The sequence below is a fragment of the Cervus canadensis genome, chromosome 9, assembly GCF_019320065.1.
Source record: "Cervus canadensis isolate Bull #8, Minnesota chromosome 9, ASM1932006v1, whole genome shotgun sequence".
Lineage (NCBI taxonomy): Eukaryota > Metazoa > Chordata > Mammalia > Artiodactyla > Cervidae > Cervus > Cervus canadensis.
Window position 1 is genome coordinate 19,358,106 of NC_057394.1, and position 15,628 is coordinate 19,373,733.

The 15,628-nt window shown below is 40.7% G+C and overlaps 1 protein-coding gene across 1 annotated transcript in view; it reads right to left on the minus strand.

Moving 5' to 3' along the window:
- Positions 1-1,486: 1,486 nt before the first annotated feature.
- Positions 1,487-15,628, minus strand: part of GPC6 (glypican 6) — a 1,184,501-nt gene continuing 1,170,359 nt past the window's right edge. Inside the window, exons 8-9 of the mRNA XM_043478329.1 lie at positions 11,339-11,514; positions 1,487-5,917 (exon numbers count right to left, since the gene is read on the minus strand). Of these exons, the coding sequence (XP_043334264.1) occupies positions 5,715-5,917; positions 11,339-11,514 (379 nt within the window). The 3' untranslated portion in view covers positions 1,487-5,714. The remainder of the gene's footprint in view (positions 5,918-11,338; positions 11,515-15,628) is intronic.

Below are 15,628 nucleotides of genomic sequence, written 5' to 3' on the forward strand. Positions count from 1 at the left end.
GTGTGCAAACTACAAAAGCAGGTGTCTAGTTTGTCTTAGCTTTGCTGTGTCCTCCGTGAGCTGACAAAATACATTTGGCCACATGTTTATATCTGCAAATAAATGTGTCTGTGGAATGGAGATGTATCTGTATTAAATGAATTGAGAATGTCTGTTTGAACATACAGAATTATGGCTACATCTTTCTAGCTATTTCACAAGTTAGTATTTGAAAAATCAATGTCCTCTTTCATATTTGTGTGTATATTCTGACTATAACTTAGTCCATTTATCCAAAGAGCAAATTAAAATATATATTGTTGATAAACCTGGCTGTGGTTTTATTATTTTTTTCAAAACCCTTTGAAAGCTTTTTTCCTTTGCATGAAATTGGTTTCAGTTTATTTCCAAATAGAATTTGTTATATTCTGGTTTTTAGATGGAATTATCCTGAGGTTAGGGGCCTACCAGGAGGTTCAATCTTAAAGAACCCTGCCTGCCAATGCAGGAGACTCTGGTTCGATTCCTGGGTCAGGAAGATGCCCTGGAGAAGGAAATGGCAATCCACTCTAGTATTCTTGCCTGGGAAATCCCATGGACAGAGGAGCCTGGTAGCCTACAGTCCATGGGGTCACAAAAGAGTCAGACATGACTAGGCGACTAAACACCACCACCATCCTAAAGTTAACTGTTTTATAGGAATCATTTTCCTTAATAGACGTCAACATAGTAATAATGTGAGCTAAATTGTAATGTTTAAAAATTATAATGTTGCTTACAGTGTTATATTTGTGATAACTTCATTTACATAGATTTCTTTATTTAAAAGAACATTTTAAAAATAAGTCATGTATTTGTAATAATTATGGGTAACTACAGTAAAGAATGAATACTTCCCAAATTTGACAACCAGTGACTGGCACCTAGACCAGGCAAGTGAGTAAGTCAAGTAAGAGTTTAATAAAAGTTTGCTAAATGAATCTCTAGCATGCTATACAGTATTTAGCATCCCTGGGAGCATGGAAGCTTCTAGAAATAAAAAAGCAAGGCAATTTGCTAAATCTGGAAAATTGTTAGTTCTTTTACATCTTATTTTCTGACATTATTTATAAAGTACTGACATCAATTCTCAAGCTACTAAATTTTATTTTAGAGGAGAAACCAACACAAAAGTTGTGTGTGATCAGTTCAGTTCAGTCGCTCAGTCGTGTCCAACTCTTTGCGACCCCAAGGACCGCAGCATGGCAGGCTTCCCTGTCCCTCACCAACTCCTGGAGCTTGCTCAAACTCAAGATACACATTTGGAAAGCTCTAAATATTCTAAAGTTTGAAAAGTCCTTGATTTCAAATGCCAAGTGTACTTCAGTGGGTGGTGCTGATTTAACCTATGGTTCTTTTCCTTTTTTTTAAAATATTGCAGCTTCTAAAAATTTCTCAAACAAAATAACTCAAAAGCTCTGAAATTTAGACTATGAAAATAATGAAGAAAATGCAGAAAGGGCACTGGTAGATTTTTAAAAACTATTTTAATACAAGATTAATAGCAATTTTCTATCCAAATCAGAAATGAAAAATCTTAACCCAAATCATATTCATTTGACAGTCACATAAAATTTTAGGTTTGATTGGTGCACACATTTGTCCTGCATATATGTTATGCATATGCACACAGAGACCTCACTACTACGCCAACTTGAGTTGTCTTTTCGTCGAAGTACCTCGTTACAAGGCAATGTCAAAGATTCCAGTACCTATGCAACCTTCACTGAGGTTCAAATGGCCCCATGCTAGGCTGAGTCCCGTGCTGTAGCAAACTGTGTTATAGCAAGGCTCCGGGATGCATACAAATCAATACTGTCTTTGTAGAACTTGGCCTAAAACCAAACACTGGCTAATGTCTCCACCAAGGAGGAACACACTGCAAATTTATAAGTTATGGTCTCCTTTACTGTTCTGTTAGCAAAGCTAAACTCCCCCTCTCCTCCCCTCCTTTTTCTAGTTAGAAGTCAGATTGGTTAGTGACTGTAAGTAAATGAGTTTGAATTTCTGCAAGTTTTGGGTAAGTCAAAACTTGCATTTGCTAACCCTTCCACCATTCATCCAACCACCTGATAATCAGCCTTGCAAAGAGAAGTAATGAAAGAATCACAACTCAGGAATCTGCCAAGGTTTTGTTCCTCCTTGAGGACTTTAGTTGGTGTTCAGTGTGTAGCCAAAACATGTAGGTAATGGCTAAAGAATTAAAGTAGGCTAATGTCTGCAGCAGGGAATATAAATTAAATATCAGGGTTCTGCATCCGATAATACTTTGTGTGTTTGATTTACAGAACGCTACTTTTACAATGACTACTGCTTGTCAATGAATAATCATGTTTTTTGGTGTAGGCAAAGTAGTATTTTCTATCCCTTACAATTAAAGCAAGTAATACAAGATATTGATCTGGTTAAGACACGGTAAGGGAGTCAGATTGCTAGCGCTAATGCTGTTTTATGATGGCTCTAATCAAAGTCCTGACTTGACCTTCATTCAAATGAGAGAAGGTCATCGTGTCTGTCCTTTAATACAGAACCATAAGCGGAGCTCAAACTCATGAATTTGCAATCCATTCTTCTCTGCTTAAGACTTTAGCCTCTGTTTAGGTTTTGTTATAACATATACAAAGTATAATATACACCAATTACAGACGTGTATTTCTGTTAGAAAAATACATATTATAACTAAAGAACATGTAAATAGAGGCACTTCAATAAGCTAAGTGTTTGCAGTTATGAGCATCACCCAACTGTTTCTAGCGTCCGATTTCAGTGAGTCTGTTCCTCTCTACTCATAACAGAGGTTATGATGTGATTACAGAATATAGGGGACTTCAAAGCAAGTGAGGGCAGGTCAGGAAAAACAATGGAGTATCATCACATCCCCTATCACTATGCTAAAATGAGAGAAATTAATTTGGTGGTGCAGGGAGGGGGAAATTCCAAAATACTGAAATGGGTTAACTAGATTAAGCTAATTCCCTTAGGGTACAAAAAAATTCTCATGTCAAATTAGTCTAAAAAATCATATGATGGGGTGGGATGATGACTAAAAAGCAGGAAGTACAATTTGAATAATATTTTGACCACATCCATGCGGGTGACGATTACTGTGGCATCATTAACTGAGAGTGATGTCAGCTTTCTGCCTGGCTCATATAGTTCACTATAGCTCACCAATATGAATAATATCGATAACAAAGGTGTGGAAACAAATGAAGCAGGCATTTATATACTATCGGTGTGTTTAGTGTGTACAGAACATGGGTTCACATTCATTAATATAAGGTGTATTCACACACATGCACAAAACCCTCTGGGGGTGAAAGCACAGGGAAAACAAGGCATTCGGATCTATTTCACAGAAAGCAATGCAAAAATATTTTTTTAAAAGGAAAGACCTGGAGTTTAAAGCTATGAAAACAAGTGATGACTCAAATATTCTGGAAAATCAAGACTGATTTAATTTGTATTGCACCTTAATTACTGGAGAAAGACAATACTGATTTCTGAACATACAATGCAATGAGCAACATAAATGATTGGTCCTTCATAGAGATGCTTTATGTGTAATTGGTGCTAGGAAGCTGAAGTTTGGCAGTGAAATGAATGGTTTTCTAGAAGTATGGAATGCCGAATTAGATTAAGTGTTAATTTCTTAAAGATTTAAATGAAAAGATGCCACAAAGTCTCTCAGAATCCTACGTTCCATATTTTGTTAGGCATACAATAGCAAGAGATGCTTCTAAATACTTTCAGTTTTGCAAAAGTGCTCAAATATACTTAATACTATTGTGCTGCATGTGTTCTACTTAAGTGTGATGACTAAATCGATAACTAATTATAATTTTGATGAGTATGGAGATAAAAAATACCATTTATGTGTCATGACTGCCAATAGGTTAGTTTAACATGTGACTGGCATACTACGGTGTCTTGAAACATTACTTTTCCCAACCCCAGAAGCATCATAGAAACCAAAAAAATAAAAAACATGGATAGCCAACTGTATTCATAAAGCCCCAGTTTGGTTTATTTTGCTTCTCTCTATCAAGGGGAGCATCATGCCTGGCTTTGGCACACCTGGTGGAAGAGTTAGGCTATAAATCAGCCTGTTAAATTAGGACATCTCTCAAGTGCCAAGCAGGAATCCTAGGCTGAAGGCGTTGTTCTGAAAGCAATGGTTTTGCATGAATAACACATTCCTTGCACATACAGTTTCCATGACCGGTACAGTTCTGCACACCCATGGCTTTGCCCATGAGTTAGGTACAGTGTGGAGCACCCAGGGCAAAGCACGCTCATGCGAGAAAGGTGTGCCCTGGCAAACTTTTAATAAATGGACAGTTAGATACGTAAAAAGTTCTCTTTCTTGATTCTTGGTGCTCACAGATAAATGAGGAATCCCTTCTCTGAGCAGCACAAAACAAGAAGAGCTGGTTGACAAAACATTTTCGTTACAAAGGTGTGTCAACCCTGAGCTTGGAATTAAGAAGTTAAAATCTGTGATTTATATATATATAGATATAAAAATAGATGATCATACTAAGACTAAAAAAGTGAAAGAAATCTCCATGTCAATACTATATATATTTTTTTTTGTCTTGACGTTTTTTGTTGTTGTGAGTTATTTTGTAAGAGAATGCCCTTGTGATGCAGAAACCAATTGACACAAAGTAAATAGTTAAAAATAAAAACTCACTTATGGATCGAATTGTTCTTCCATTCATTAAAAGAACTCTTCTTTGGGGAGGGTACTGAGCACAGGGCAGAAACATTTGATTCGTGTCAAGCCTGTGGCTAAAGCAAAGAGATTGTATTGTTGATGATTGTTTTCATTTCAGACCCTTGAGGGGGATGAGTTCAGGCCGGTGTCCACTAGTAACTGAAAATGAAGCGAAAAGTCTGTGCCAATTGGATACAGTGGACAGACACTGTATTATAAAGTGTATAATTAAAAGAATTAAGAAAAATGATGCCATTACTGAAACTGAAGTCGGGCAAGGTAAGAGAGAGGTGCTGAGCTATATAGCAAATTTTTCTATCATAGTAAAGATAGAATTCTAAATTTACCCTCAGTACCTCCAAATCAGCTGGGGCATTGTGTGGTTAGCGTGCAAGACCTCCAAGACAACAGTGTTTTTTCACTACATGAAGAAAATGTCAAACTTTCTCTCCGTAAGCATTCTGTAACCCTGATTTGTTACTGAAAAGCGTACACTGGGAGCTGGCTGGCAATGCCAAACTTATGGCATTAAAGCTCTTTTATTTTTCTCTCTTGTTTGCTTCTTTGTTCCAATTGCAGTTGTCTTGGGGTTTGGCCTGATTTTGCAAGGAAAATGATCTTTTCTTCCTATTTTTTTTTTAAATGGGGGAAAAAAAAACTCACAACGTGAGATTCCTTTACGTCTGCAGCATAAAAGCAAATGAAGGTAAGAAAATCTCCTGGTACGAAAGATCGGAGTAAGAATTCTTTAGAATAAACAAGGTCCCCACAGATAGCTGACGGAAAGAGGAAGCAGTCCAGTCTGGCGCCCGGTACTCTTTGGGAAAACAAAAAGGGAGGCAGAGTACAGTACTGCCCTCTTCTCGGAAACCGGTAAGTTTTTGTGGCATGGTCCACTGTCCAAGGGTGTAAGAAAAGAAGTGAGTTGGCCGTTCCAATAGCTCAAATGCAGTTTCATCTGACCGAAAACCCAGGATTATCTGCACAGGCTCTGCAGTGCCAGGGCGACGCAGGCGAGAGATCCTGAGAGCAGGGAGTGGCCCGGCTGGCTGGCAGAAGAGTCTACTTCTCTCCGGTCGGGGTCCACCGCGGGGGCCTCGGTGGTGACAAACTCGAACTCTGTAGGACACACGTCATCCATGCACCCACTGCCGCTCCCCGAGCCGCTGGATTCGTCGCCTGGTGTGGACAGACAGAAAAAGAGAGTTAGAGCCAGGCCAGCAAAGAGTGGGGCACAAAAGAGATTTGGGCATGTTGGTAGAAGACCCCCTCACCCCGCCCCACTAGGTTTATTTTTAATGGACAGGTTTGTGATGGGAGGGTGGACTGTATCTAAATAAAAAGCAGAGACATCACTATGCTGAGAAAAGTCTATTTTATAGTCAAAGCTATGGGTTTTCCAGTAGTCATGTATGGATGTGAGAGCTGGACAAGGCTGAGTGACAAAGAACTGATGCTTTCAAACTGTGGTGCTGGAGAAGACTCTTGAGAGTCCCTTGGACAGCAGAGAGATCAAACCAGTCTATCCTAAAGGAAATCAACCCTAAATATTCATTGGAAGGACTGATGCTGAAGCTCCAATACTTTGGCCACCTGATGCAGAGAGCCGACTTGTTTGAAAAGATATCCGGAGTCACCCAACTAAAAAACATAGGAATCCCAGATTCAGGGAGAGGCCGTACCCACCATGTTGGAATCTGAAATGAATTTCATATTCTGGCCAATATTTCAATTACTTTAAGAACTTTCATTCTTTGCTCATTTTCAAAACTCAGAGCCATTGTTCTCAGGAGATATAATGCTTTTAGAAAGGATTTTGAAAGGATATTTTAAAGGAAACCATTGAAGAGGAAAACCGAAAATGGAAGTAAGAAATCAGAGAATGGCAGCACATAATTGTGGAAGGCACAGCTGGTTATTGCCATTTTTGGCTACTTTTTCCACTGCTGTTCTCCTCCTAAGTGCAAGCATGGATTCTGACTTGACCATTGGTTGACAAACCATGGCCTCCAGGCCTGCTAGTTGTTTTTGTATGGCTCTCAAGCCTGGGCTTCCCAAGTGGCACTAGCGGTAATGATCCCGCCTGCCAGGTTCATGCAGGAGACGCAAGAGATAAAGTTTCAATCCCTGGATTGGGAAGATCCCCTGGAGGAGAGCTTGGCAACCCTCTCTAGTATTCTTGGCTGGAGAATCCCATGGACAGCGGAGCCTGGCAGGTTACAGTCCATAGGGTTACAAAGAGTCGGACATGACTGAGAAGATTTAGCACACATGCATCCAAGTGTGACTTTGTATAATCCCAAGAATGGTTTTTATATATTGAAGTGTTTGAAGAAACACAAATGAGGAATAATATTTGTGATATGTACATAGTGTATATCTGAAATCTAAACCTCAGTGTCTGTATGTAAAATTATATTGGGACACAGCCATGGTCATTCACTTATGGATTGTTTAATTATGCATTCATATATGGCCCTCCAAGCTGAACATATTTAATATGTGGCTATTTACAGAAAATTTTGCCATTCTCTGCTTAAAACCAAAGTCCAGGTGTCCACTTAGTATGTTTTCTCAGCCTGGCATCTTCCCTGCCTGCCCAAAATGCCTTCTGGGGCTGCTCTATTCCCACTTCTGACCACTTGGTTCATGATTCTTAAACCCTGTATCTCAGACTTGGGTCTCAGGTAAGTCTCCATCTATTACTGGTTGTGGTGGTTTAGTTGCTAAGTTGTGTCTGACTCTTTGCGACCATATGGACTGTAGCCCACCAGGCTCCTCTGTCCATGGAATTTCCCAGGCAAGAACACTAGAGTGGGTTGCCATTTCCTTCTCCAGGGAGTCTTCCCAAACCTAGGGATCAAACCTAGGTCTCCAGAATTGACATGAAGATTCTTTACCAACTGAGCATCCATTACTAGCTATATGAAAGTACTTATCCCCATTTGCAACTCTATTATTTAACTGTTTGCTTTCTTGTTCCCTCTCTGACAATGTACACTTGTTGAGGAAGGGCAGACACTTTGTATATACTGTTCATTTCTGTATTTGCATTTGGCTTTAATGATCCCTGGCATACAGTAGGTGCACAATAATGATTACTTACTGAATAATTAAATATGCCTTGGACACTCTTTTCAATTTATTTGTTTCCTCAACTCAATACCTACTGACAATAACATTTACCTTGTTGAGGATGGTGAAGAGCCCCTGATAAAATGTGAGAACACCAAATCCAATGTGTGCAATGATGCTTGATAGGAAATATATTGTTCCTCCAGCAAAGACGACTTAGATTTTAACCTGCTGTCTTTTGTTTAAGTCAGTTAGCCTTGCTAGGCCCTGCTTGCTCACCTGTAAAAATGAGAATAATCCTATCTACTTCATAGAATTGTTATAGGGTGAGATAAGTGTTATAAGTGAGATAATGTTCCTGGGAGGGCTTAGGAAACGTAGTAATGGTAAACGCGGTAATGACATTTATTATTTCCCCTATGTACTCCATGGAGTCCATTCAATAGCCTTAAATGCCTCCCTGCTGGTCTGAAATGGTGATGTATATATTGAGCTGCTCCAAAAAGACTAGTGTCATCTTGGCTGCTAGACAGTGGTACTTAAGAAAAGCCAAGGTGATGTCAGGTCTCTTCCAATACCTCCCCACTAAGCAAGGCTCAACTCAGCGCAACTTTATTTATTTATTATTATTTTTTTCAACTTTTTTGGGCTATATCACATGACATGTAAAATCTTAGTTCCCGGACCAGGGATTGAACCATATCCCCTATAGTAGAAGTTCAATGTCTTAACCACTGGATCTCCAGGGAAGTCTCAGTGTAATTTTTGTTTTCTTGATGGGACATCTAAAATACCACATAAGAGCACTTGAATATACCATACCAGGTTCTTAACATTTTCTCTAATTTATCTTTAGTGGCCTTCACAAGGGGGAAAATGCCCATTAATTAAATTCAGAGATATCACAATTGCTAAGGGAATTGTTTTAAACACTGGTATTATGAACAAGAAGTTACATAACCTTTACAGAAATATTATTGAGGTGATTTAGAATATTAAAAACGTGGTAAGCAAATAATGACGGGAAATTCTAGCTGAGAAAAATAATGGCTCCATCTCTTTTGGAAAAGGAATCACAAATGCAGGTATTTAAGTGGTGAGTTTTAAAAATGTCAGAAGCAATAATGGTGATGATGACTATAAGATGTGATAGTGGTTTTATAAGACAGACACTATCCTAAAATAAGCTTGCCTGGTGGCTCAGATGGTAAAGAATTTGCCTGCAATGTAGGAGAGCTGGCTTTGATCCCTGGGTCAGGAAGATTCCCTGGAGAAGGAAGCAGCAATCTATTCCAGTGTTCTTGCCTGGGAAATCCCATGGACAGAGGAGCCTGATGGGTGATAGTCCACTGGGTCGAAAAGAGTCAGGCATGACCGAACGACTAACACTTTCACTCTCATCCTAAAATAGGAGGTCAAGTTTGGTGCTGAGGTTACAGCAAAGTGATACTCTTAAGTGTTGCTGATTTTTATTTTCTTTTTGGGGGAAATGGAGCAGGATGTCTTCTCTAGGGCGTATCTTAAGTTTTGCAGATTGACATGTATACAACCTCTTTAGGTCAGAGAGGAGAGAGAACCAAGGCCAACATCAACTAATTCTAATGTATCTTGAATGATTTAATCCAATAGTCATTCTCTGATGACAAAGTGCTTTATTAGAGAAGACAGAAAAGATAAATTGAGAGGAGTGAAGCTAAGAAATGAGCAGGGGAGAAGCAGCAAAGGCTAAAACCTAGTGTAATTTTCTCTTCTGAAGAGGAAAGGAGACATTTAGCAAAGAGGCAGAGAAATACTGGGAGGACTGAGAAAGTTTACAGCAAATTTATCAGGTTGGCAATGATCCTGCACTTAGAAAGTTAATTTTTGAGTTATTTTAAATGGAATTAAGCTCCAAAAATTTTCTGCAGGGGAAAACTCAGTAGACTGATGGTTAAGACTTAGATGACTTTATGTCTCCCATCTGTAACCTGTTTCTTTCTGTCTCAAATTCAAGCACATAGCATCAACTTTTGCTTCAGTGACCAAATTATAGAATCACTGGCAACTCCACATCTTATGTTCAAGGAATCTTCTCCCAAGAATGCTCTCTATAAGAATATATATTTTAAAAAACCAACAAAACAGAAAACAAACAAACAAACAAACAAAAAACCCCTTGCCTTTATAGTTACACATCTAGAAACCACTTAGACGAAACCCAAATATGGTTACTTTCATTCAACGTGCACTTACTAGTCTTTCAAAATCACTTTTGGTATTTTGTAATCTTTAATAAAATAGTCATGTGTAATATTACATCAGCATTTTAGTATTTTGCTCAAGATTTCAGATACAAAAGTCAGTGGGTCATGTATGTGCACGATTGGAGAGAGAACAATGCAATTGACTTTGTGGCACACGAGATATTCATCTTAGCTCCTTTACACATGGCCTCAAACGAACCTCCCAACAATCCTAACTCAGGAGTGTTTCCCATTCTATAGAAGAGGAACATGAAACTCAAGAGATAATCTGTTCAAGACTTCAGTTCATAAATAATAAAACAGGGATTCCCACTCAGACTTGTCTGGGTGAGTGATCTTGAGGACATTCTTCTCTTGGTGGTTGGGAGGAAGGATGGAAGTTTGAGGCAGAGACATAAATGCTGATGGGGGAGTGGGGAGGGGAAAACATTACTTTGCTGTCTTGTAGTTAATGGATTAACTGGCAGATGCAACTCAACTTTAGTTTTGGTACATTTGAATGTCAGCCACTGAAACTACTCCTTAGGAGCAGCTATGATTTTAGTCCTATCCTAAAAAAAGATTAGGGCTCTCTGCCCAAAGGACTATAAAGAACTTTGCAGATGGGGTAAGAATGACACCAAAGAGCCATGGTACACATTGCTTTTAAAGAAAAATCATGATAAACTTATTTATAAAGCAGAGACAGACTTACAGACTCAGAACAAACTTATGGTTACCAGGAGGGAAGTGGGGGAGGGATAGTTTGGGAGTTTGGGATGCTAGGTACACACTGCTATATTTAAAATGAATAACCAGCAAGGACCTACTGTATAGCACAGGGAAAGATGTACAATATTCTGTAATAACCTAAATGGGAAAAGATTTTGCAAAAGAATAGATACATGTATATGCATAACTGAATCACTTTGCTATACACCCGAAACCAACACAACATTGTTAAACATCTCTGTTGTTGAGTTGCTAAATTTCAACCCCATGGACTGTAGCCCACCGGGCTCCTCTGTCCATGGGATTTCCCAGGCAGGAATACGGGAGTGGGTTACCATTTCCTCCTCCAGGGGATCTTCCTGACCCCGGGATTGAGCCAGAGTCTTTTGCATCTCCTGCATTGGCAGGCAGATTCTTTACCGTTGAGCAATCAGGAAGCTCTCTAAATGACAAGGCTCCAATACAAAAATTTAAAAAATGAAAATAAAATTCTTTCTTTAAAAAAACAAACTACAGAATGATCTTCTATAACGGTTTTCACTCTGGAGGGTGCTGACAAAGGCTATCTTACTCGTGTCCTGGAAGTTGACGTCATTGCCATTGTACGCGTTCTTCAGTTTGTTGGTCATCACGCGGAGAGCCATGATCTGCTGCCTGATGAACGTGTCGGGCCGCGTGATGTCCACGTCCACCTCTGGGTTGTTGATCTGGTTGGTCAGCCCGTCATTCATGATCTCAGGCAAGTACCTGAGGGCACAGAGAAAGAGACCGGTTGGGGTGAGGCAGGAGCGACCTTGAGACCAGATTCTGCCATGTTCTTTCTAACAGTGAACTGGAATGTCGGCAAAACCTGGGCTTGGTTTCCTAAAAAAAGGCCAAGCAGTGAAAACAAGGCATACATTTTCCCAGAGAGAGAGAGATGTGGCTAAAGTGGCTTCAGAGTTGTCTCTAAATGGCACTGAATTCTCATGTAGGCTTGCCTACAAATAAATGCTCACCTGAGGACTTCCAGAAATTATTCCTTAAAATTAATTACTCTGTCTCCCTCCATCCCAAATGTTAAGATGGTTAAGTCAAGGACTTGGCAGCTCACTCAGTGATTTTTGCTAGTGAATTTTGCTAGTAGGACCTGAACTTGTAAATTATACAAGACCTTAGAGGGTTCCCTTGTACAAGGGTGCTCTTCCTCAATTGAGGAGGTCTGATCCCAGGTTTTAATCAGAACAAACTTCTGGAGACAAAAAAACATCTTTGGAAAGTTGGAGGAGCAACCAGTGATCACTGGAATATTTTAAGTGTCCATTAGGATTTTTATTTTGTACTAGAATCTTGGGTCTAACTCATCACTGAGCAGAAGAGTAAAATCTAATGTCAAATTTATATCACCATTTTTTAAAACTTGTGCTCGTGTCAAATGGTCAGTCCTTCCAATGTTAACTGCTTAAGCTGCCCACATGTATTTATACCAGCAGAGACTGAAGATCTTAGCGAAGTGCTTGCAGCGCCAGCCTCCTTACTCTTGCGACCCATCTGCTTTCAGCCCCTCTCCTCCTCTCACAAGGTTCTCACACACACAGCTTCTTTCCTATTTCCTGTGTCCCGAGTTGGGGTGCAGAGGGTTACAGCGGCTTCAGAATTCCTTGCCTCCCCCTACCCCCATCTTTCCATTCTAGCGCATCCTACATGACCTGTCTGTCTAACCTTCATAAAATACTGCTTTCATCATGTCACCCTTCTGTAGCTAATCTCCACGGGGTGCTTACTAAATGCCAGTCATTGTGCTAAGCACTTTACCTGCATTACAAAAATTCGGTTTCCCAGCAAATCTAGGAGGTAGGTACTATTTTATCCCCATTTTGTATAATAGAAGACGGAGGTTTAGTTACTGTGCAAAGTCACAGAGCTAACGGATCTAACTTCAGAGCCCATGTGTCCAAACACTGCATCATATTTCCTGTTTGATCACAAACTCCAATTCATACTTTATGGCTCAGCACTCCAAGCCCATCTCTACCTCATCTCTACTTTCTTAGGCTGCAATTCTCCTTTCAAGGGGCACTCCTTGCCTTATGCAATCTTCTCCAGGGATTCATCTTATCTTTGCTGGCAATATACTTTTCCATTTAAGTTCCAAATATCTTTAAAGACCCAGGTCAATCCTCACTTTCTCTTTAAGATGTTTTCCAGCTTTAAGGAATCTGCCCATTCTTTCCTGCTTCCCAGGTGGTGCAGTGGTAAAGATCTGCCTGCCAATGCAGCAGATGCAGGAGACTTGGGTTTGATCCTTGGGTGGGGAAGACCCCCTGGAGAAGGAAATGGCAACCCACTTCAGGATTCTTGTCTGGAAAATCCCATGGACGGAGGAGACTGGAGGGCTACAGTCCCCTGGGTCCCAAAGAGTCAGACACGACTTAGTGACTTAGTATGGATGCCATTCTCTCCTAGGACTTCCAGGTTCGGCAGGGTACTTTGGGCACTACACCAAGTTATCTGCTGAGAGAAGGAGATGGGGCTGAAGGCCAGCCCAAATGCACCTGCAGGGCACCATTCACCAAAAGGGGTGCCTTTTTCTTTCCTTTCCTTTTCTTCTGTGGGAATCTTTTTATTTTAGAAAATTGCACTACACACCAAAGTAAAGACAACAGTGTAATGAACCCTTGCATACCCATCTGGGTGCTTTTTTCCCCTAATTCCTACAAAGGCACTATATTTGTCTGGGTCCTGGCAAGAAGCAGATGGCACACTCAAAGGAGCAATAAAGAGAGTTAAAGAAGAGACTGTTTACAGAGGTGTGAACAGGGTTGAAGGAAGCCACTGTGATGAAGAACCCTGGGGTTGGCAACAGCAGAACGGCCAGAAGGGATGGAGCTGTTACCAGGATGCACCAGCTTTGAAGCCACAGAACAAGGCCAGAAGATGCTGCAGCTGCCAAAGCAAGGTCCCTCAAGGAGGGAGCAGAGGGAATGATATCCTGACCTCTCCAGTCCCTCCTTCTGACCTCTGGCTGCTGCCTCTCATTGGCTGAACCCAACTGGAAGCCAGAAGGAAAGACTATGCAGTTGATGTGGCATGTAGAGGTTCTTCTTTAGGACACAGACCAAGGTTGGAAGGATGAAGAGTAGATTTCAAGGGGGGTGGGTGGGTGGTGCCAGAACATTCAGCCCAGGCATCTGACTGGTGGCAGCCCTGCCTAGTTGCTATCATTAGCATTCTTCAACTGCCTCTCCTGATGTGGTTTGAAAGCTGAAAAAAACTTCCCTTCCTCAGAGAGGGTGGGATGATATGGGAGAATAGTATTGAAACATATACACTGAAAGTGAAAATGAAAGTCATTCAGTCATGTCCGACTCTTTGAGACCCCATGGACTGTCCATGGAATTCTCCAGGCCAGAATACTGGAGTGGGTAGCCTTTCCCTTCCCCAGGGGATCTTTTCAACCTAGGGATCGAACCCAGGTCTCCCGCATTGCAGGCGGATTCTTTACCAAATGAGCCACAAGGGAAGCCCACGACCATATGTAAAACGGATAGCCAGAGGGAGTCTGATGTATGATGCAGGGAACCCAAAGTCAGAGCTCTGTGGCAACCTAGATGAGCGGGATGGGGAAAGAGGTGGGAGGGAGGTTCCTGAGGGAGGGGACGTATGGATTCCTAATGCTGATTCATGTTGACTGTATGGCAGTAACCATCCCAGTATTGTAAATTAATTATCCTCTAATTAAATATATAAAAATAAAAAATCTTCCCTTCCTCTATTTTGTCCTTCCTATTTACATATACTCATACAATATACTTATACTTAAAATTCTTCCCCTTCCTGCAGGTTATTTTGCAAGTTTCCAAAACCAAAGGCTCTGTCCATCAACCTCCAAAAGAAGAAATAAAAACACACAAAGAAACTTTTATATTTAAACCATTTTTCAGGTAATGAAATCTCATGCATGATGTATTTGTGCACGAACTGGTTTACTCATCCCTACCCAGGAATTGAACCTGGTTCTCCTGCCTTGCAGGCAGATTCTTTACCATCTGAGCCACTAGGGAAGCCCTATTTTACATCAGAGGTCCCCAAATAAGCTCCATGTCTTTATTCATATCTTGAACAAATGACATGATCATGAACATTCATGATGTTCACTGCATAATGAAAAATAAAACACACAGAGTACACTGCAAATTCTGTTCCGTAAAACTTTACCATATTTACTGCCTTAAAAAAAACATCCTAATTGAAATGAAAAAGAGTCAGGGAGCTATATTTCTTTATTTTTATAGTAAAGTGTAACTTCTGTGCTGCCTTTTCACATATCTGGTATACCAATAAAACCTTGTTAGATTCTGAGATTGTTTTCCTGATATACATTCTGAAAGATGACATTGATTGACTATTACTGATATTCAGTTATATGTGCCAGGTTCGGTGAGTTCTACCTAATCACTAAAGCCCATTGAAATGGACAACACAAGGGTCGGCCAGCCTCTGCTGGCACAGGAGCTGAGGGGCCGAAAGGTGCTCATGGGTTCTGGTGCTGTCCCTTAACTTTCTGAACAATGATCCCTGGGGCTGTACCTGCGCTGAGTCAGAGGAGGGCTTTGTTTCTGAAATGGACAACACAAGGGTCGGCCAGCCTCTGCTGGCACAGGAGCTGAGGGGCCGAAAGGTGCTCATGGGTTCTGGTGCTGTCCCTTAACTTTCTGAACAATGATCCCTGGGGCTGTACCTGCGCTGAGTCAGAGGAGGGCTTTGTTTCTTTCCGCCGCTGTGTGCATGGCCCAGCTAGCTGAGACTCATTTATCAGAAGCCGACTGCGATAGCTTACGTGGGAACGCTACCCCTGGGAGTTTGAGCACACAGCAACAAT